General features: G+C 34.6%; 1 protein-coding gene across 3 annotated transcripts in view; it reads left to right on the top strand.

Annotated features, from left to right (window-relative positions):
• The window catches only part of LOC106463391 (forkhead box protein P1-like), a 182,237-nt gene that overhangs the window by 144,650 nt on the left and 13,240 nt on the right, over positions 1-24,347 (top strand). For all 3 annotated transcript variants that reach the window (XM_022390868.1, XM_022390869.1, XM_022390870.1), the window contains 8 exons: positions 4,402-4,681; positions 5,792-6,122; positions 7,256-7,439; positions 9,528-9,756; positions 16,146-16,214; positions 19,489-19,565; positions 19,837-19,938; positions 21,325-21,458. In XM_022390868.1, coding sequence (XP_022246576.1) covers positions 4,402-4,681; positions 5,792-6,122; positions 7,256-7,439; positions 9,528-9,756; positions 16,146-16,214; positions 19,489-19,565; positions 19,837-19,938; positions 21,325-21,458 — 1,406 coding nt within the window. The remainder of the gene's footprint in view (positions 1-4,401; positions 4,682-5,791; positions 6,123-7,255; positions 7,440-9,527; positions 9,757-16,145; positions 16,215-19,488; positions 19,566-19,836; positions 19,939-21,324; positions 21,459-24,347) is intronic.

Genomic DNA, 24,347 nt, shown 5'->3' on the forward strand with positions numbered 1-24,347 from the left:
ACGCAGAGACTTCTGTGCAATCAAACTGTTGAAAAGGGCGCTGAGAAACCTCGTCCTCGTACACTGTATAGATTGTGTAAATCAAGTAGGGAGGGGTGTTTGGCTTTGGACATGGCAGCCCTATGATACAGTCTTTTTTTTATTTGCAATAGTTTCTTTGTTTGTTTGTTTAATTTCGCGCAAAGGTACTTGAGGGCTACCTGTACTAGCCGTCATTAATCCAAAAGTGATAGACTTGGGGAAAGGCAGCTAGTGAACACCATCGAACGCCAACTCTTGGGATTGAATGTCTTATTATAACGCTCCCCAACGGCTGAAAGGGCGAGCTTGTTTGGTGACTGGATTCAAATCTGTTACTCACAGATTGCGAATCGGGTGCCCTAACCACCAGGCCATGCCAGACCCAATTTTGCAATAATAACATTGGCAGCAACTCCTGGGTCAAGAGTCGTGGTGGTCGTCATAATAGGACGTGGTGACATGGACAATAACGACGTGGTGAGGCTTCAAAATCATTTGAATATAACGTACTCAACCTCTGAGTGTGTCTATATATAGGATGGACCAAAGTGCCTGTACAGTTGTTTCATTTAGAACATTTTCTAATTTTTACCTATTAATGAACTGAAAGAAACAATAACTAAATACGGTTTGTATTATATCAACTTTACCACACTTATAGTATCAGCTGTTTAGTAATTTTTTGCCCCATCCTACACATCAATTATCACCCATTAGTTCTTTCAAGATGCCAAAAATGGCATTTAGTAACAAAAAATGGCGAACCACTACTATTCTGTGTTCGTTCTAGAGAATAATTTGAAATTCACAAGATGGAAAAAAGGTTTAGTTGTTAATCACATTTTTCTTTCATGTGAAAAGTAATACATTTTATGAAGCACCAAATTTGAAACTAATGAAAACACGACCTACCAAGTAATTATGTTTTGTTCTAATGAAAACACGACCTACCAAGTAATTATGTTTTGTTCGGCTATTCGAGTGCACGTTTTCACCGGAAATTATTATGTAATGCATGTTTAGAAGTGTTATTACTATTCAGTATAATATTTCCTTAGCGATATTTTCTGGGCATCGGTAGTAAAAATACAAATATCATAAATCCCTCCTTTTTAAAGCAAAATATTAATAGAAGTAAGATGATGACATTTTTGAATAGGAAAGACTGTAATCTGGTCTCATAAATAACACGGAGAAATTTTCTATTCTCTTATTAAGAACATTGTCCACTTTATATCTATGGCCTTACACTTGAATAAGTGCTCTTAATCCTTTATACTAAAACTATCAGTAACTCACAATAACGTAACTAAGAACTTTCTTTCTTCTTAATGCACAATTTCTTCAACATCAAATCAGTCAACTCATAAGTTATAGTACTATATTGTTCTATAAAAGCTGTATATTTAATATATTGGCTTTATTAGATAAAGCATAGATATAAATGATGCTAACAATATTAAGTCTGTATTTTACAAAGATTGCTACTTGCTTTTTTTTTAGCAAACAGCTGTTGTCTTAATGTAACTGTATATGTCTCATAATAGTTTACCTCAGCTGCAAAATAAATAAATATTTTTGTTTATATAAATTTTAAAACTATTATTAATTTTATATAATTAATTTCAAATCTCTAATGAAATATTTATAAAATTTTGTTCACTCTGTAGGACATATAAATAATACATTTAAAGATTTAACAGTTTCTATACTTTCATACCCTCATTTTTTTGAAAAAAAAAATTTATTTTTTTGTAGTATTCCTTAGAATTTGTCAAAGATTTGAGCAAACATGTGAACTAGAATGTTAAAAACATGTTAGTGACCAATAGTGAAGTATTACATTTTCATCAGTTTTAAAACCCTTCCTTTTTCACGTATAACTGATGTTCACTATACCATTTACACTAAAATAGGTTCCTAAATATTCGAAATTTCCCTCTAAATTAACACACCTGATTAAGAAATTGAAATTTTGTACAGTTATTGTATTGTGCCCACGTGTTTGCGTGAATGGTGTTGACCAGCTGCCATATCTGACTTCAAAATTAGAATGGCTAGTGCAGATAGCCCTCGAGGAGCTTTGCGCGAAATCTGACAAACAACAACGAAAATTTATTTCCTTAGATTTTTGAGTTTCTCTGAAATTTAAGCAATTTTCTAGACTTCTTGAGAATCCTAATAACCAATTGCAAGGTCCCCAATCGCTCAGCGATTAGCTTAAGGGCGTATAAGGGATAGCACAGCGTAAGTAGCCCACTGGGCAGCTTTCCGCTAAAACATACAAGAAACAAAAACTCTACGAGAAATTTTGAACCACCTAGATAAATATTGTATATTCTGTTATTACATTAATTTCATGATCAAAATTCCATAAATACCTTTTGTTTCGTTGTTCGTGCCATCCAGTGGCACAGCAGCATTTCTGCCGATTTACAACGCTAGAAACCGGGTTTCGATACCCGTGATTGGCAGAGCACAGATAGCCCTCTGTGTATAAGTACAAAGCTACACACCTTATCTTTTACTGCTGATTACGGAACTGTGAACAATGATTTGTTTGTTTGTAATTAAGTACAAAGAATTACAAACAAACAAATCGTTGTTCACAGTTCCGTGAATCAGCAGTAAAAGATAAGGCGTGTAGCTTTCACAGTTCTGTAATCACCAGTAAAAGATAAGGCGTGTAGCTTTGTACTTAATTACAAACAAACAAACCAGTAAAAGATAAGGCGTGTAGCTTTGTACTTAATTACAAACAAACAAATCATTGTTCACAGTTCTGTAATCACCAGTAAAAGAGAAGGTGACAAAAATTCACCTGATGATACCTACTTTTAATTTTATAGAATAATATCTAATTAATGCTTTAGAAAGCTTGTTGCTGAGTGCCTGTTACGTTTTAATTCATTTGTTAATAGGTTGTTCAATATTTAAATCTTGGACTGTTAAATTGTTCATTCAGTGTTAAACTTGAGTTGCTTCTTAATTTTTTTCTTTTGAAAAGTTCTTTTAAATAACAAATTTTCCAGACTGGTCCACAAACGTTTTTCAATTTTTGAATCAGTATAGCTATACTTAGTTGATCGAAATACATTTTTTTGCGTGAAGGTACACTAGTGAACGATATATTATTTGCATTAAATTTTATTCACCGCGAAGTGAATGTGAAATTGTTTGGAAGCCTGGTAAAGTTTGACCATTGTCTTAATTTTACGTTGAGTTTAGTTTGAACCAGGTTTCATTTATTCAAAGTTGAAACGCAGTACTTATATTGAAAGCTAGAAGACATTGTGTTGTTTTATGAAATAAATAATATTGCTGAATGCAGTAAAAAATCCTTGAATATAATAGTTTTTGCTATTTTTTAATGTAATTGAAGATAATTGAAAGTAACGTTAATGAAGATTAATCTTGCTAGAAATAGTTGTAATTATTTACGTCTTTCGAGATTTAAGGTCAGGTCTAACGAAAAATATAAAATTAGTAATTAAAAGGGGGTAGAACTAATTTGAAACACGAGTGAATACAAAAGAAAAATAATGAATAGATCAATTATTTCATTTTTAATAGATGTATGGGTGTTTGAATAACTTAATATGTTTACGATACACAATGAAATTTATATATGTGAGTTTAACTTACGACAAATAGTGTGTATTGTATAATATAGGAAGTATTAAAGCTACTGCAAATAGTGTTTATTCTATAATATAGGAAGTATTAAACTTACGACAAATAGTGTGTATTGTATAATATAGGAAGTATTAAACTTACGACAAATAGTGTGTATTGTATAATATAGGAAGTATTAAACTTACGACAAATAGTGTGTATTGTATAATATAGGAAGTATTAAACTTACGACAAATAGTGTGTATTCTATAATATAGGAAGTATTAAACTTACGACAAATAGTGTGTATTGTATAATGTAGGAAGTATTAAACTTAAGACAAATAGTGTGTATTCTATAATATAGGAAGTATTACACTTACGACAAATGCTGTGTATTCTATAATGTAGGAAGTATTATTAGTATTCTCTCTTTAATAATAGTTGGTCTTCCTTCCAATTTGCCCCTCAGTGGCTTAGCGGTAAGTAGGCAGGCTTAAAAAATTGGGTTTCGATCCTCGTGGTTGGCAGAGCACAGATAGACCATAGTGCAGCTTTGCGTTTAACAGCAAACAAACCTTTCAACTCTAATCAAAGAAGGGCTGAAAATCATAATTGATTACCGGTATTTTAGGTCTTTTTAAACATCAATAAGATAACTCAAGAATGACTGAAACACTTGGAGTCTTTACTCTCTACTTTGTTTATTGATTAAAATTTTGAATATTCGTTAGCGGTGTCTATATTTCTACTCTCTGTCACCTAGCACCAGGATCAACACCAACATCAACAAATGAAACAACTGGAATCAGTTATTCCTCACCTCCAAGAACAGTTACAGTTTAATATGCTCCAACAAGGTCAAATTCTCCAGCAGCTAAACAATTTGAACACCAACAGTGTTGGAGACAAAGCAAAAAACAGCAAACACCAATTACAAATGCAACTTCAACAGCTTGTTCTGCAGCAGCAACAGTTGATGCAACATTTACAGATGTCACAGAGACAGTACTTGTTAGGCCTACCGCCAGTTCTCTGGCCTCAAGGTAAGAATCGACTTTGTTCTTTATATCGTGAGATCAAACGTTTTGTAAATAACTGTAGAAAAACTTGTCATTCACTCAAACGGCGTAGCTTGGACTAACGCTAATATTGAGTTTGATCTTTTACCTTAACTATAATTAATCTCGTATAAAGGCCAAGGTGTTTTGTCGAAGAAAGAGTTTTTTAGTGTGTTACTAAAGTGTTTTTCTATTACAATGTCATTAAAACACTAAAATGTTATTTCATATTTTGACTTCTTTATCGATGTTTAACACTTTTTATTTTGAATCGTAACGATTGAAGCTTTAGATGTGTATTGGGGACCAACTGTAAAATACTTAATATTAACTACCGGGCAGAGCAAGTTACCAACATAGATCAAAACTAAAAATCAACCAGGTAATGAGTATAGCTAATTAAGTATGATATTCTTACTTTGTTAATTATTAAGATTAGAATGAAATGTGGGTGCCATCGCTATTAACGATATTTTTTACCATAAACCCAATAATATCTCACAAGGTTAAGCCAACTTAGAAGACTTAGGCTAGTCGTCCGTAATCCACATACTAAACTAACAATACAAAACTGTTTTTATATAAAAGTACCCCACCCCCAGATGGCTTAGCAATAAGTACAAGGGCTTGTAATGCTAACATAGGGTTTCGATACCGCGATGGGCAGAAAGCAGATAGCCCATTGCATAACTTTGCGCTTAAGAACAAATAAAAGCATAATAATAGAAGATTATAGATATTAAAACTAGATGTATAAAATATTATAACCACTACCACTAGTGAAAGCAACATTAAAGAAATAATATAGTATACCACACATACAAAGCACACAAACACTAAGTGTTAGCTTCAAGTGCTTTCTTGAATTTAAAGTTCATTGAACAAGTATCAACGTGTTTAAAGAAAACTGTCCACAATCCTCCCTGACAACGTCTTGTGACCAATGAAAACCCACTAAATGGCTTCATGTAATCAAAGTAACATGTGTTGAACAAACTACTTTGATCATGCCGCTAAATTACTCTTGCATTAGTGTTAACTGTTTAACAAGTAAAGTTGTTTTTTTCATGTACTTCCCTATTCCTCTTACATTAGGCCTTACGTCCAATGACCTACAGACGGCGTGGAAAGATGGTGCCTCTGGTGTCGATGTTGGAATATTGAAGGACTGTTTCAATGGCTTGCTTCAGCCAAACTCTTTAGCCATGTCGCCACTGTCCAACACCAACGCCCATCATTTCTTAAACGGCCAGAATAATAATTCGGGAACAGAATCGGCATCGTCCACTCCTCTTACTGGTCAGCGCAGCCCCACCGCTTCTCCAAAGGATGACGGAATTCAGAAAAACCACGCTTTGTATGGACACGGTGTCTGCAAGTGGCCTGGTTGCGAGGCTGCCTATGATGACTACCAAGAATTTCTTAAGTACGTTTTACAATGTACATGAATTCATATTGAATTACAAATTATAGTTTTACTTTGAAATAAGATCTTGTTTTTTTTGTTGTTTTTTTACACACAATAAACATTTTTCTATGGGAAATGAAATACTGAATTTTTCGTCGGAGTTTGTCATAATGCATTCATAGTGCCAAGATTTCCCTTCATAAATTCACTTTTATATTAAAAAGTACATACTTTTACAAATATTGAAGAAGACTTAGGAACCATCGTAGGTAACTTTAATTTTTCAGGTTGCGATAAACAAGTCATACGGCACATTAATAATGAAAAAGTTAAGTATTTCCTTTGATTAAACACCACTCACTACAGGTATAACTCCAAAGGAAGAGCTTAGAAGTATCTGTTCGTAATTGGTATAACTACAAAGGAAGGGCTTAGAAGAATCTGTTCGTAATTGGTATAACTACAAAGGAAGAGCTTAGAAGAATCTGTTCGTAATTGGTATAACTACAAAGGAAGGGCTTAGAAGCATCTGTTCGTAATTGGTATAACTACAAAGGAAGGGCTTAGAAAAATCTGTTCGTAATTGGTATAACTCCAAAGGAAGAGCTTAGAAGCATCTGTTCGTAATTGGTATAACTACAAAGGAAGGTCTTAGAAGAATCTGTTCGTAATTGGTATAACCACAAAGGAAGGGCTTAGAAGCATCTGTTCGTAAATGGTATAACTACAGAGGAAGGGCTTAGAAGAATCTGTTCGTATTTGGTATAACTACAAAGGAAGGGCTTAGAAGCATCTGTTCGTAACTGGTATAACTACAAAGGCAGGGCTTAGAAGAATCTGTTCGTATTTGGTATAACTACAAAGGAAGGGCTTAGAAGCATCTGTTCGTAACTCGTATAACTACAAAGGCAGGGCTTAGAAATATCTGTTCATAAATGGTATAACTACAAAGGAAGGGCTTATAATCATCTGTTCGTAATTGTCAGTTTTAAGCAGAAGAATGAAAAAAAAATGGACTTCTTTGAGTATGAGAAATTAAGCTTTATATAAACCTGCGATTTTAAGGAAGGCGCCCTGATAAATATTGTACAGTTTTTAAAAGAACAATACTTTCCAAGCTCCGAATAATTAAACATCTTTTATATCGATAGGCACTTGAATTCTGAACACCAACTAGATGATCGAAGCACTGCACAGGCCCGAGTTCAACTTCAGGTCGTATCTCAGTTGGAGATTCAACTGACCAAAGAAAAGGAACGACTTCAAGCCATGATGCAGCATCTTCATATGAAGACAGCTTCTACGCTGTCTCCAGACTCTTCCCAGAAAGACAGTGTAAGTTATGTTTGGTTATAAAACTGAAAAATAAAGTAGGAATCTTGGCTGACAAATGTCACTTATATGTTGCTAAGTGACTCCAAAAATGTTGTATTCTTGTTGTTAATCCTAGTGCAAAAAAAGATGTTTCCAGTAGGTGTTATCAATGTACTGATTGTACCTTTCCAAATAGGTGTTATTAATGTACTGATTGTACCATTCTAGTAAGGTGCTATCAATGTATTGATTGTACCATTTCAATAAGGTTTTATCACTGTACTGATAATACCATTCCAGTAAGGTGTTATAAATGTACTGATTGTACAAATTATAATAAGGTGTTATCAATGTACTGATTATACCATTCCAATAAGGTACTATCAATGTACTGATTGTGCTATTCCAGTAAAATGTTATCAATGTGCTGATTATAGTATTCCAATAAGGTGCTATCAATGTACTGATTGTGCTATTCCAGTAAAATGTTATCAATGTACTGATTATACTATTCCAATAAGGTGTTATCAATGTACTGATTGTGTCAACATGGCTTGTTCTTCTAGTGCTGGTCAGTCTAGTTCAGACAGGGTGGTGCTGATATGGGAATAAGCTTTATAAAATAATGTGTTGCCATTATCCTGGTAAGACTAATGCGAAAAGATGCTGCCAGTTAGCTGATTAGATTAATACCGAAAAGGTATTGCCATTGTGCTGGCTAGATTATTACCGAAAAAATGTGTTTTCTAATTAACTAGTTATATTAACTAGTTGAATATTAACTGATTATATTAATATTGAGGTGTTACCAATTGCCCGGTTATATTATTATAGAGAAAGTGTTGCCAATTAGCTATTAGAAAAATGATAAGGAGTTACCAATTAATTGGTTAGATTAACATCAAGAAGGTGTTACCAATTTACTGGTGATATTAACATAGAGAAGGTGTTGCCAGTTAGTTGGTTTAAATTAATAATGAGAAACCGTTGTTGGAAAGGTATTGTTACACATTAGCTTTTACACTACTATTAAGGTGTTCATACATGTTAGCTTTTACGCTACTATCAAGAAGGTATTGTTACATGTTAGCTTTTAGACTACTATAAAGAAAATTTTGTTACGTATGAGCTTTACACTGCCCCCCAGTGGCACAGCGGTATGTCTGCGAACTTACAATGCTAGAAACCGGGTTTCGATACTCGTGGTGGGCAGAGTACAGATAGCCCATTGTGTAGCTTTGTGCTTAACTTAAACAACAACAGCTTTACACTACTATCAAGAAGGTATTGCTACGTATTAGCTTTTACACTATTATCAAGCTTTTAGACTAATATCGAAAAGGTTTTGTCAATTAGCTGGAAAATATAATATCGAGAAGGTGTTACCAAAAATGAAAAATTGTTGATAGTGTATTGGTTAATCTGTTGGAAAGAAGGCTTTACCATTTTTCTGGTTAGACCAACGCAATAAGAATGCTTATTTTTTTAGTAATAAATTTTACTTACAACATATATATGTAATTTATAGTGTTTGTTTCATAGGTGTTACTGGTATTTCATTGAGGATGATGAGCTAATTGTTTCTTCAAATTATGGTGTCTGTCTAATTCGGAAAATTAAAAGTAACAAAATTTAGTGTTTTTAGTGCCTTAACTGTTAATCCTTACATGGCACATGTTGAAACTTTGGTAATGGAAAACAAAATAAAGTATTTTATTGTATCATCTGGTCGGGCGTGACCAGTCATTAGCATACTCAAACTGTGAATCCGAAGGTTTGTGGTTTGCGGCCCGTTGCAGTAAAAATGCGCTTCGCACTTTGGGTTATGGCTTTAAGAGTGATGGTCAAATCCCTCTTTTCAGTCAGGCAAGAATAGATAAGGATTTGGCGGTGGGTGCGGCCTAGCTACAGTTGGAAATTATAGTAGCTCTCTGTGTAGCTTTGCGAGAAAATTCTGGAACAAACAAAACATTTTTATTTTTTCACAAAAAATAATGGATACTTTTGGTTCTTCGTAATCTTTATGTTTATGTAGAAATTAGTGTTGATGTGTTTTGATAATTATTAATTTCGCTACATTTTAGTTAATTCCTCGTTCTATTCTTTCAGTTATTAACATCAGTGACCAAACCATTGCCCACGTCGCCACACTTGTCCATTACGCCCATTACCCTTCCGACTTCAGGGAACCTTTTTTCTGTTGCCATGACATCGATAGCTCAAAGCACACCTCACATGGCCATTCCTCCCAGGCTAATCCCACCCCTCTCTCAATCCTTACATCACACCCCCGGGATTAGCGCTGGCTCGGGAGGCCGATGGACCAACGACAAAGGAGGTAAGAAGACTTTACCAAATGACGTGCATCGCCAAGCTTAATAAAATAACTATTCTGTCATTTTCAGGTTTTAGATCAACTCGAGGCACGTCCTATGAAACGCTGACAACGGATATAGACCGACTGAGTTGAAGAGTTTTATTTAATAAATCAAGAACCTTCTACAGTGAAAAATTACGTAATTGATTAAATAAATTACCTTAGCTCTTTCAATTAATGTCGACAGTATGAGATTTTAACCATGCTAGTGTTGCTAGTTTTTCGTTTAGTACGCTATAAAAGCATATACAATCATTTATGCATCTGTATGGCTGCATACCAGAATCAACGAACTCGCTGTTTAGATATATATATATATCAGAAAACGTTTCCATTTTGTATCTTTTAATGCGGAAATCCTTAAACATGATATGGAATTTGTAAATTTTACTCACTATAATTAATAATTAATAATTAATAACTGTTAACTGTGTTTGGAAACTAAATGCGAGATAAAGAAAAAGGTAGAAATGATACTTCTTACCGGTTAGGGTTCCTTATCCAAGTATCTGAATTCAAAACCATTCATCCTGCAAGTAGCTTTTGTTTCATGATATGGAAGTTTCAGATGAGAAAATCGTGGTTTCTTTCCAGGTTTTGTGGGTATTTAGTGGTACAAAAGTAATTTTTATCTTTTTTTACACGGTATTGAGACATACTCACACATGGTTGTTTTTCATTCTTTTAAGGATACTTATATTACAATTTCATACTGAGTTAGATTTCCAAGCATATTTTGCAGGTAACCAGATAGACGTTACAAAGAACACTCGGTGTTTTGTATATTGAGATCGAAATGAGATGAAATGCTATAAGTTGTCCTTGAAATTTAGACAAAAACCTAATTCGCAAAACAATTCAGCTTTAATCCTAATCAAGCTTCATATATCAATGTGTTTGTAATTAATTGACTAGCCTATCTCAAGGGGATCTCCTGGGGACAATATTAAATTGATATTCTGATTTCTACAGAGATATCGAGTCTATGAATCTGTAAATTATTGATTCCTTAAAGTGATGTTTATGATTTGTTTTGTATTTATAGATTCATTTGTTACAGAATTTAAAAAAGGAAGAAAAGCGTCAGATAATTAGTAAATTCTTTGGTATGGTATGAATACCGTTCGCTCAAAGCTAAATAATAAAACAAATTATACTTATTTATATAGTGTTTCTTTAACTATCTGCTCATGAGATGTCACTGTCTAAGAACATCTTAGCTTCCTATATTGAACATACTGTGTTTTGTAGTCAAATTCAATCAGTATATCTCAGTCTCCTTCAGTATTAATCGGTGAATATATATGCTTACATGTATGCATTGTTCTGTAATTATTAATTATATATATATTACCACTACAATTTATCATATGTTAGAAATGGCTTCTTTTTTTTCTTAGATGCAGGATTAAGGTTCGATGAGTGTGCAAATCCGTTATTAATACAAGCGCGTCTACAGTAATGCTCGTCCAGTATGAATAAAGTTTTCTTGTTTTGCTCATTACATTTATCAAAAGAAGTATTTACGTTGTAGAGTTATCAGCGAAATGGTGCAAAACCATTAATTTTTAAAAGATCAACAAAATCTTCCGTTGAAATTGCTTGTTTGATTGGAAAAGATCTGTGAGATTTTTGATTTATATTTCATAATTACTTTAACTTTATAATATAAACCTATTTTCAAAGAAAAAATCAAAATTCACGTCAAAGTTTAACTGAAACAGACTTAGACCATGAAAGGCCGTTAAAATTGTGGGATAGTCTATAAACTTTGATAAGTAGTTGCACATACATAAAAATGGCGAAGAATTAAATGTGGTAAGGTCGAACATTATTTAATAAAAGATATTATGGTACAATATGTCATGTTTAATAGGGCCGAATTCTTTACAGTAGGTGTCTGTGACTTGTTGGTGATAAATTTCAACAATGAATGGACAGCACACAATCCACTTGTTTTAAATTAATATATTTAAAACAAGTCAAATGTATGTACAAAACATTTCGTTACTCTATTGACTATCACAGTGGTATCCAGAGCCTTAAATAATTGCCTATTTTTCGTCAAAGTCCACACAGGTTCGTTCAGTTACTTTAGAATACCCTTTGACAAGACAAATTATTCACTTATACTCTGTTATTACAATACAAGGCTGTGATACTCACTTTTAAATCACCACTATAACTGTTGGTTACCACAGTTGTATCCAGAGCTTTAAATAATTGTCTCATTTTCTTCAAAGTTCACACTGGCTCGATCAATTACTTTAGAACATACTTTCACAAGACAATATATTATTCTATATCTCTGTTATTACAATACAAGCTGTGATACTTTCACTTTAGAAATCGCAACTAAATGCTCTTTATGGCTAAACTCACAATCACGTACTCTGGCTTTACTTTTTCACTTTCCCTAAATTACTTACTTGTACTAACTTGGTTGCCAATATATATTGCTCAACTGAGGCCTAGAACTTTACGAGACTTTATGAGGAAACAATATTAACTTCATAGCAATGAGAAAAATTCAAAAGGTTCGAGTAACATGACGCCAATTCACAACAATTGAACAAAACAACAAATGATTTGTAAACAATTATGTAATCAAACCTGCAATAAATTATAACTTCTAAAAACACTAAATTTAACACTTGTGCTTTATAACTATGTAAATCATAACTCTCGTATTACATTTAAATGAAACAGCTGTGTATATCTAACAAGAAGCCCACAATTTTTTTCTGTATACAAAGACTGTTCTCAGTTCATGCAAAAATTCTACTTATACAGTCTGCACCAACATTTGCAGTCTCCTTGATGACCTCAATGCAGAATCAATAGTTATGGAGGTACAATGCCCACCTCATGATCCTTGCACTGTCGATTTTCCAAGGGACTGATGTTCCATCTGGATGCCAAGTATGATGGTCACACACTCTTGTTTGATCACAAAGTAGATCTTCTCACTATTCAACAGTTTATTCCTAAAAAATACTGGAAACAGTCTGAAGCAGTGGCTTGAATCATGAAAAGTTTCTTGAAGTCTGGCATTCTAAGGATTGGTAAACTTCCTAACATGTTTTTCAATTTCTGGAATGCCATCTGCTGTGGTTGTTCTCACTTCACTTTGTTGGGTAGGCCTTTCTTGGTCAGGTAAGTCAGTGGTGCAGCAACTTCAGCATAGTTTTGGATAAACTTTCTATAGTATTCCACTAATCCTATGAAGTATCTGACTTGCTGCTTGGTCATTGGAGCTGGTGTATCTTGTATGTCTGTTAGCTTCTCATTTTCCATGGCTATCTGTCAGTCGCCCACTTAGTGTCAAAGTCCAGTACAGTACAGAATAACTGATGTAGCACTTAGATGATCAGAACTGCTACCCTCGCTCACCTGAACAGCTCTCTAAGTTTATTCAAGTGGTCTTCCCGTCTAGCTACGTAGGTTAGAATGTTGTCCACATAATGCTCGATATTGGTGGTTTTATGCAACATCTTCCTCATCATTTGGTTGAATGCTGCTGCATTGACTAACCCAAACAGCATCCTGTTAAACTGGTAACATCCATTTGGTGCCACAAAGGCCATCTTCTCTTTAGATCCTGTCTCCATTGGGATCTGCCAATAATCTTTACTGAGATCGATCTTAGAAACGAACTTGGCCCCTGGGTTGCTCATAGGTTCGGTGTCGAACTTCGTCACGAGGTTCAGTTTCCAGAAGCCTATGAAAAAGTAATTTAAGCCATCCCTCTTCTTCACGATTATTACTAATGAACAGTAGGCTGAACTCGAAGGCTTGATGATTCCAGCTACGAACATTACTTCGAATTTATGCTTGATCAGATCTCTCATTACATAGGGCATCTGGTAGGGCTTCACCTTGATTGGATCCTTGGTTGTGGTCTTGATCTTGTCTGGTCTATCTGTAAAGACATCTGCATACTAGTACAGTAGATCTTGTAACGCTTTCTTCTGCTTGCCAGTCATTCTTCACTGATGTTTACGTCTTTGTATGTTTCATCTCCATCCAGTGGTCTTATGTTCTGGCGGGTCTTCATCTTTTATGACAAAGTCACTGTCTTCTGGTTCTGCATCTATGACAGCTACACCTGCCATGTCGATCTGTGCCTCAATAGCTGCATCCATTAGATCTTCTTCCCTCTCAAAGTACATCTCCAACAGATTGGCGAGGTAGATCTTGGTCTTCCCATTCACTTTCACTTTATAGTCCATTCTGTTGATCACATCCTGCACTTCAAATGATCCTTTCTACTGCAGGGTGAGAGTGTTGATAACTGTAAGTAGCAGAACCAAGACCATCTGTCTGACCTTGAAACGTCGATCTTTGGCCTTCTTGTCATAAAAGTGCTTCTTACTGCCTTGAGCTGCATACAAGCTCTCTCGAGTGAGTTGGCAGGTCTACTGCAGTCGGTTTCTTAGGTCTAACACGTACTGGTATGTGTTCCTCACTTCTGGCTCTTTTTCTCCTGTTCACAGCTGATTCAGTATCTGCAATGAACCACATACTGTTCTTCCGTACATCAACTCGAAGGGTGAAAATCCTGTACTTGCTTCTGGGACTATTTGTTAAACAAATAATACTGCCTGCTGGTACCTGTTCCAGTCACGTTGTCTATCCTTTATCGTTGTCCTTATCAGATACAGGTGATAGTGTCCAATCAAGTCCACAGCTACTCTGCTGAATGGCTCTTCAATGAGAGGCATCTCACCCAATGGCATCTTGGCTATCTTCCCTCTAGGTATTATCGTTTTGCATATGTCACATGATCTGCAGAATATTATCATATCTCCAATGACTCCTTGCCAACAGAAGTTGTTGGTGATTCTGTCTGCCATCTTCTTTGTTCCTAGGTGTCCTCCCGCAATCGAGTCTGGTATTTTGTTGGTACTATGATTTGGTTAACTTCCGTGGTAGAACTGCCTTGTTACATCTGGTGCAGCACTCCCTTCCAGTCCTCTATTCTGTAAGTCCCTTTCCACTTTGTCTTATGCTCACATTAGAAATCGTCTGTTATGGCCAAACTGACACACAGTCTAACTTCACTTTTTACTGTCACTTTCACTAACTTGGTCGCCTATATGTATACATGTTGCGCGACTGAGGCTTAGAACTTTTTAAAGACTACGAGACATTACGATGTAACACTAGTCACTCATATCAACGAAAAAAATTCAGAAGGTTTGAGTAACATGACATCCATTCACAACAATTGAACTACGCAACAAATGATTCATAAACAGTTGCGTAATCAAACCTGCGATAGATTACAGCTTTTTAAAATATAAATTTGACGCTTTATAGCTATGTAAATCATAACTCTCGTATTAAATATAAACGAAACAGTCGTGTATATCTAACTCCATACATTACTACATCCCCATCTTAACTCCTACAAAAGCCTAAAAGGTGGTTAGGGCGCTTGACTCGCAATTTGCTAATCTTGCGTCGAAACCTGTGACCGATCATATTCGTCTTTTCAGCCATTGGGGCGTTATAAAGTGTCGGTTAATCCCACTTTTCGTTTGTAAAGAGTAACCAAGAGTTTTTGGTGGGTGCTGTTGTCTAGTGCCTTCCCTGAAGTCTATCACATTAAAATTAGGGACAACTAACGTAGATAGCCCTCGAGTAGCTTTGTGCGAAATTCAACGAACTCCTACAAAATGGAGAGTTTGTTATTTTTCAAAAGGTGAAAATTTCAGAAAAATAAAGGGGGATATTTATTTCTAAACGCACTAATCGTCACCACATGGAGCTACAACACAAAGTGCGTTGAGCTTCTCTGTTAACTTGTTTTTCTTAAAACTTTGGGGATTTGTCAAATGACCCCCACGCCACCCCAATTAACAGTTATATGAATACTAGAGATCAGAGGATCGAATCTCTACATGACTAACGTTTTGATTTCGCACCAGAAAAATTATTTCTAAGTTGTTGTTTTCCTGTAAGCAGCACATTACACTACATATACTGGAGTACTCAACAAAGTAAATGTCTAGATTTATTTCTTGTGGGCGTGTCATAAAACTGAACTTTTAAAGGTATTAGGTATTATAATCGAATCTACCTGTTGTTGCCTTCATATTATAACTTCTTTCTGACATTCTTAATTTGTAGTTTGAAATTTAATACTTTAAGATGTCATGTATCGAGGAAATAACTATTTTTTTATTATTATTAAGATACCTGTATTGTACTTATAATCACGCTATTCGTGTGTGTCTTTCTTTGTTTGACATGTGATTTTAATTTTTCTGTTCATCACCTACATAAATATATATTTGTAGTAAGCATTATCTTCATGAGTAACCTACGATACTGTTTTGTACTAGGACTCAATATTCCAGAGTCTCCGGTGCGGAGAAGAGTAGCCGAGAGAGCTAATCTAGACATAAATGACGGTAAGTCATCAGTTTTAAGTTCTAGGTTTCGCCAGTTATGTTTGTTAGGTTTCAAAAATCATTAATCCAAAGTATTGTAGAGAACTTATGCTCCATCATAAACACTTCTGTGAATAAATTACATACCACCAATTATATTCCTGTACAAAAATACCAAGGATGAAATATAGTAATAATGTTTATCGATAGCACTTATTTATTTAAATACCTTCCAAATCATATGTTTTAATTATATTAATTCTATAAAGAAATGTAAGAATGTATGAACTGACACTAGTTATGTTTTTGAAAGCTGGGGCATGTAGCTTTTAGATGTTATAATGCAATGGCTGTTATACTGATTTACGACATCAGAGAGCATTCCAGACATTTATAATTTTTACTGTATAAATCCCAAAAAAATATTTTCCTTGGTCATTATAATTATTGTTCCTTTTATAAAAAGAAGATAAAACTTTCTTTAGTCTGTGACTAACGTTACTGTTCAACTTTCAAGTACGAGATATAATTCCAAGATGAAGTAAAACATAGCATTCATGATAGAAAAACACGTAGGTTCAAGAAGTCTTGATGGAAATGAATAAAAACACTATAACCAGAGCGCTTTCGAAAGGTGGACATTTGAAAATCTGGAGTTAAAAACGTCAAAAGATAGAATGAAGCTGGTATCACTTGTGACAAGAACAGGTCTGGAAGACTACCGAAACTTTCCAGATCAGATGTTAAATACTTTAGGTTTACGTAAATCTAGCAGTTGCCTTGCTGCAGAACTTCAAGAAACCACTGCTTTTAAAGTTTACCCTTCCACAATGCGGCGAAAAGAGGAACTGGAAAACGTTTATTCTGAAAAGGCAACAAACAGAAGAGATATGAGTTTACAAAAAACAAAACCAAAACGATTAGACAACTTTTATGTGTATATGAGTACTGTGGTTGGATGAGTCAAAATTTGAGATTTTTGGAACTACTAGACAGTATTGCGTTCATCGCAAAAGTGGTGAGAGATTAAAGTTAAACATAGTAGAGGTAGTATCTAAATGTTTAACTACAGCTGGAGTTGATGATTTCTATCATATTAATGGAGCTCTGGATAAGCAGATGGAACTTTTGCATGGTTAGTGTAGCCTCTGCAAAGCCTAGACTTCAATACTGTTGAATGTGTGTGTGGGACTATCTTGGTCGAGAAAAAAACAGTAAATGCAACCGAAATCAAATTATGAAAGGAACTCTGGACAGCACTTGAAGACGCCTGAAATTCAATTCTCACTAAATATGTTCTAAAGCCTGAATAAATCTTTCCTCACTGGGTTCATGTGTGTTAGTTTTAGAGCAAAGCCACATTGGACTATCGTGTCCACTGCGGAGGAATTGAACCCCGGATTTTAGCGTTGCAAGTCCGTAGACTTACCGCTGTCCCACCGGGGAACTCATTGGATACAGGCAATGATATCAAGTGAGGGTGATCACACAAAATTTTATATGCGTTTGTTCTACCTTCAAACTTTTTGGCGTTCTGGAATACCTACATTAAAAGGAACCCAGCATGTTTTGAACTTAAAATGCATGGTGATGATTGATTGGTCTCGAATTTATGGGATAGAGGGCGATCCAGTGGATAGCGTGCTCCAGAAAATAAAATCACGTTCCGTACTTTAGGGCCGTAGGTGCGTTATAAGAGTTTTGGTCAAATCCCACTATTCGATCAGAGTAACCCATGAGTTGACAAGAAGTGGTGTTGACTAGCTGCCTTCCCTCTAGCCCATCACTTCTAAATTAGGGACGGCTATTGCAGATAGGTTTGGAGTAGCTTTGCGCGAAATTCCAAAAACAAACAAGTTAGGAAGGTTTCAAACAGAATATTTCTCCGTGTGCTGAGACCCTCTCGTGGATCCCAGTTTTGGAGCAACTGCTATAACATTTCTACACGCTGATTTATTATTAGTGTAAGTAAGAAACTGTAGTTAATATTAGTGTTGTTAATTTAGATATTAACAGTCTGCCATAATGTTCTTTAGGATTATCTTTGTATTGTTTTTGTTGTTTTGTCTTAATTTGGTTAAATAATAATTATATTTGATGAATGTCGCTGTATTGTTTCTAAAGTAATAATACACCTCAAGATCTTTACTGTATTAATTGTTAAGTATGTTTAATTAATAACTGAAAGGTTTGATTACTTACGCAGAATTACCTTTTTTTCATAAATAACAGTTGACACATTAGTGTTAACAAAATGGATATTTAACTTCCTCAAGTTATGACTCACGAATAATTGTTTTAGAAAATTATATTAACCCAACAACGCTATTCAGACTAATATATATATGGTTGAGTACGTTATGTTAAAACAATTTTGAATAAGTAAATCAGTAAGTCACGTGATAATTACTGTCAATATAAAGTCACGGAAGAACAACATCTATTGTAACTACATTTTGACATTGTTTCGAGGTGGCGTGATTTTACCAAAACTGGACGATTTTGGAAAGGATGTATAATAGCCATTTCTGACGAAAATATTCATACATTCCGATCATAGAGATGTGTAAAGATCAGGGATTTAGAATATCCAAGGCGGAAATACTCCTCTTACTTAATGACATTGAAACACAAAGGAATATAGATAAACTTCGTAAACCAGAACCATCGAGAAACAGACATGCAATACGTTTTCTAATAGGTAAGAGTGAACGAACTGAAATGTCAGTGGCAAGAGTCGCCCACGTGCCGTAAGCAACAGGATTGGTTCAATCATCTCGTACCTCAAACAGCAGGAGATTGAAACGAGTATTCATGCTGTTCCATACAAAGATATACAGCTCAAGTCGGCAGACGCACAGCGAAGAGATTATATTTGATGGACTGTTGAAATGATCGTTAGGAAACCAGCGTCCATATACAGTAGATGGATTATTTAAAGCCAGCAGGGTGGGGTGGAGCGCTTTGGATATGAAAGCCTTACAACGAAGCTCTTTTGCAATATAAAAATTCGTTGCAAGGCTATTACCAAGAGTCATGGTCGTCAAATAGAGCATGACTGCTGAACGTGGCGACAGGGACTGTAACGGCGTAGTGATCCTCTAAAATCACTTTAATATAATGCAATCCACCTCTGTAGAAATGTTTAACCCGCTACATAGGCATGGACAGTTAATTTTTAGACCATTCAGTATAATAAATATTAGGTTCTTTTATAGAAGTAGAATAAATACTAGAAAAAGTGCTTTGGGGGTTAATTTTGTAAAAAAATTAATAAAATCACTATTTTCTCCAGAAATTCAGAGAAATAGAGAGTTTTACAAGATGGCGGAAGTTAGACCTCCTTTCACTTATGCATCATTGATTAGGCAGGTAAGATACAACATGTCTTCCTCACCCACAAACTTATAAAGATATACATATATGTATACTATATTTTTCGAAATATTTCATTTCTTTTTTGCAATTTTTTTAAATTCTCTTTAAAAATAGTCTTAAAGTAAAAAATAAAACACATTTTTGACATAAAAATAATCATCATAAGGTCGAAAATGAAATATTTTGGAATTTTCGTTATTAATATTAAAGTGCTTTCCAGTTCACCAAACTGGATTAACTATAGTAAATATGCTTTGTGTTGCAGGCTATCATCGAATCTCCGGACAAGCAACTGACACTCAACGAAATATACACTTGGTTCCAGAATACATTCTGTTATTTCAGGAAAAACTCGGCAACCTGGAAGGTAAGGTCGTTCGTCTTGTAGTTCAGATTTCTTATAGTTTAGTAGCAATAGATGAAAAAGTTTAAATATTACAAAAAAAAAACAACAAATATTAGTTGTAGATATTTAGTTGAGTATTTCACTCAAATTTTGCTGAAACCGGCTGGGATTTTGGTAAAAATTATATTTAACTATTCCCCATTGAAGTCATGAACAACAACATAGTAAACTACAAAATATGACATCGAGAATTAAATTTACCTTGTTGCACTATTCTTGCTGAAAGATGTCGTGATTTCTAATGTTTGATTTTGTTTAACCACTTCTTGAGTTTGCAGTTAATTAGAAACTCCGAAATGTTGTCTTAATTGATTTAAGTTTTACTAGTTGAATAATGGAAATTATAGTTTACTGTTTACCTCCATTTTGAAATATCTTCAAAAGAAGTTATGTTGATGCTATAATTAGGCACTTATTACGTGATATAGAATATAAAGAAATTATTTATTTTATTTAAACGATAAAATTGTTTCATAAGAAAAGCATTCTAGAGGTCGTATGAAGAGACTTGAACCTTATAAATTATGTCTGACCAAATGTAAAGTAATTTCAGTTATTTTTATCTGATTTAGAAGTAAGTATCGTTAATTGATAATGTTGTATATGTTTTGAATCGTTTAAGTCTTTTTATCAATTAAATCTTAAAAACAAAATGTAAAACATTTAACATTCAACTTATTTAACTGCACAAAACTTTATGTATTTTAATTAACTGCGGGACAAGAATGTTTTATTATTACAGCTTCAGGTATAAGATGACCAAAGAAAATATTGTCGAATTATGGAAAAAATTATTTATTTGAAATTTAATCTTTGACGTAAATTGAATTGTATTGTTTGTTGTGTTTTTGTATGTTTGTATACAAATGACAGCCCAAGTTGAATTTATCTCTTAACAGCGGTTAACATGTTTCTTTCTGATTAAATGTTATCTCTTATAGCTCAGTCTGTTTCTTAATTGTGAGATATATTATCAATAAATAAAGATTCTTATACTAAATCTTAAATAGAATGTGACTTTCATTGGATTAGATTTAAACTTTATGGTGTAAATTCTCTCAACATTTAGGGAGAACGATTAGTGCAACACACAAAAGAGTGTTATGAGAAATGTGCGATTTTTTCATGTGAAGTTGTTTCCCTCTTGCATAAAAACTGAAGCTTTAGAGTATTCCGTTAGAACGTGTAGGTTTTGTATATTTTTTACAAAAGTCAGTATTCTTAGTAACGTATACAAAGGCCAGGGAACGTATTACTTTTACCGTTCCTCTCCTCCACCTACCGAGATATATTGGACTTCACCTGGCTTTAGATTCTTGAAAAGCTATCTCTCCGTTGTTTTGGTAGAATGCAGTGCGTCACAACCTAAGCCTTCACAAATGTTTTATGCGTGTCGAGAACGTAAAAGGGGCGGTGTGGACAGTGGATGAACTAGAATTCTACAAACGGCGGCCACAACGTATACAGGAACGTATTGCTGGGTATGTTTTTTTTAAATATTATACGTGTTTGATGTGTTTCATCGTGCACTGTGTAATGGTCATTTTTTCTCTCTTTCTTTCTCTCATCCCATCCTTCCCATACTTTCCCTTCTCCTCCTTCAATTAATGTTTACAAATCCAATCCTCAACTGGCCTTGTTTTTGCTGGGTCCTTGATCCTGCATACATGCCTTTTCTCATATTTTTGTTTTATATTTGTAATTTTGTTTCTCGATCCTGTTTGTTGTGTTAATTCGTTGCACTACCCGTATTGTTGCTATGCGATTTTTGCCTCGACGTGATATGCATGTATCTCTAACTCTGACCATATATATATTGTACTGCTTTTTTCCTCTTGTATCCGTCTTTCCTCTGTTCCCTTTCCTACAAATCCTCTCCATCTCTGCACAGAATGCAATTCGCACCAATCTGTCGCTCCACAAGTGCTTTGTCCGTTGTGAGGATGACTTCGGTTCTTTCTGGGTGGTGGACGACCGTGAGTTTGTAAAGCGACGACACTTGAGTCGGGGACGGCCCCGCAAATTTCCTGACTTTGACCACACTCTGTCCACACAGTAAGCCAATCTTTCTTGACCTTGACCTGACCTTGGATGAGCTGGTAGTGCTATGTTTTGCCTGTAAAAGAAATGTTTGCCTGTGTTTTAGCACGTCTCTTGATGTTTGCTGAAAACAAATGTTAGATAATATTGACAAGTAGAAATGTAAGCCTCTATATAGTGTCAGTTAATAATGGAAAGTTTAATATCTCTCATTAGGATAATTATGTTTCATTTGAAGCAAGGACCTTGGTTTGAATATCATTAGAATTTCAGCGTTCCGCTGTGAATCGCATATATAATATTTAGTTTTTAGCTTTACCAGTAGGGGAATCAGTTAGCACATAAATTAATATTCTTTAAAGCGATTTCCAGAGTTGTTAGGTAACAAAAACTTTATCCCCGAGTTTAACTGTAAACCTTCTTATTCTGTTAAAGTAATGCGTTTTAAATGTAAGGCTTTGTTTTACCTTTTTCTGTGAATGCCACAAAAAAAAGAAGATATATAATAATTAGAATGAAGCGTAATATCGAATCAGTTTAAAGGACTAGAACTTCCTTTCGTAATTTTCTGGCTTACGTTTTCATAGTTACGGCTCTTGTAGAGTTTTACAGTTTGCACGAATGCTTTCAATGACGCATGTTTTAAAGTGAATGTGACAGTGCTGTGATTGCAGCTAGGAATGTTACCTTTGTTTTGCACGTGTTACCCGTGTTTTCCAGTATAAAAATTGTTATCCCAATAGCAGTCAGTTCTTAGCATTAGCTATTTATCCACGAAGTTCATTTACTGATATAAAGGTTTGACGTTAGTAGTCGCACTGCTACAGTGTTAGTTAAACCAGTTTCTGGACTTGTCTGAGTATAATAAAAGAAAAGGGCTTCTAGATGTAGTGACAGCAGTGAGGTACATTTGAGGTTATATAGAAACGCTGTAGCAAGGAGTAGTTTGAATGATTTGTTATAGCAAATGTAGTTGCTGTTTTATTATATTGTTTATATATTTTGTCTCGTTTTACTTATGTATGTACATTTATCTTAAAAGTAAGTTTGCTCCAACTAGATGTAGCACTGTAAAATTTGTAAAGAATTCTTAGCCCAAACATTTGAAAGCATGATACATGATATATGAATTTTTTGTGGCAGACGTTGCCTCTGCTATGCATTGCAATGGCGTCACCTGTTGAGCATTCAATGCGAAAAGAAAAACAACAACAACTTGTATTAAAATTTTCTTCTCGAGTATAAACCACTTACATATTAAGATAACGAAACCTCGTAAGTACATATTTTAAATTTATCTTCCAAAAAAGATTATATTTTGTGCATCTGGACAACAAACAAATCCCAATAATTAACAACCACCATGACTTAAGAAGTCTTCCAGTTAGCAATATTCAGCCTTTCTACTCGGATCTTTTACAGATACATTAAAACAATTTAGAAATATTATAAATTAGATGTAGACTTTTTCATCCGCAATTTCCTGTTTTTAAAATACATTTATTTTTCTCAGTGCATTTTTATACAACCCGAAAAGCCAAGTTAGATATGGGAACTGTTTCTCCACCACTAAGGTTGTACATACATACTGGTTTATCACAATACAGAATGCGTATGACGACTGTTTTTATCAATACAACTAATGTTTATGATGATATTTCGATCAGCACAAATAATGTAATTAGGGATTGTTCTGACACCACTAAGACTGTACATTAGGTCTCTTTCTTCGTCACGTAAGGCTTGATTAGCCAGCGAAGCACTTTGTGAAGGGTTGATTTTAACACCACTAAGACTGTACATTATGTCTCTTTCTTCGTCACGTAAGGCTTGATTAGCCAGCGAAGCACTTTGTGAAGGGTTGATTTTAACACCACTAAGACTGTACATTAGGCCTCTTTCTTCGTCACGTAAGGCTTGATTAGCAGCGAAGCACTTTGTAAAGGGTTGATTTTGACACCACTAAGACTGTACATTAGGTCTCTTTCTTCGTCACGTAAGGCTTGATTAGCCAGCGAAGCACTTTGTGTAGGGTTGATTTTGACACCACTAAGACTGTACATCGCATCTATTTCTCCACCACATAAGAAATTATTCATAAACTCACACATCATGTAAAGTGCTTGTATTGACACCGATGGAAGTGTACATTAGGTTTATTTGTCTATCACATAAGGGGTGATTCCTAAACACAGAAGAGGTCATCCGAGGCATTCCCAGGCTTCCAATTTTGAGTAAAACAAAGAATATGAATTACGTAAGATAGGTCCCCTAAAATTTAAAATATTTTTAAAAGTCTTGACAATTGGTATTCAATGAACTGCTAGTTC

This window comes from Limulus polyphemus, unplaced genomic scaffold (genome assembly GCF_000517525.1).
Source record: "Limulus polyphemus unplaced genomic scaffold, Limulus_polyphemus-2.1.2 Scaffold1394, whole genome shotgun sequence".
NCBI classification, from domain to species: Eukaryota; Metazoa; Arthropoda; class Merostomata; order Xiphosura; family Limulidae; genus Limulus; species Limulus polyphemus.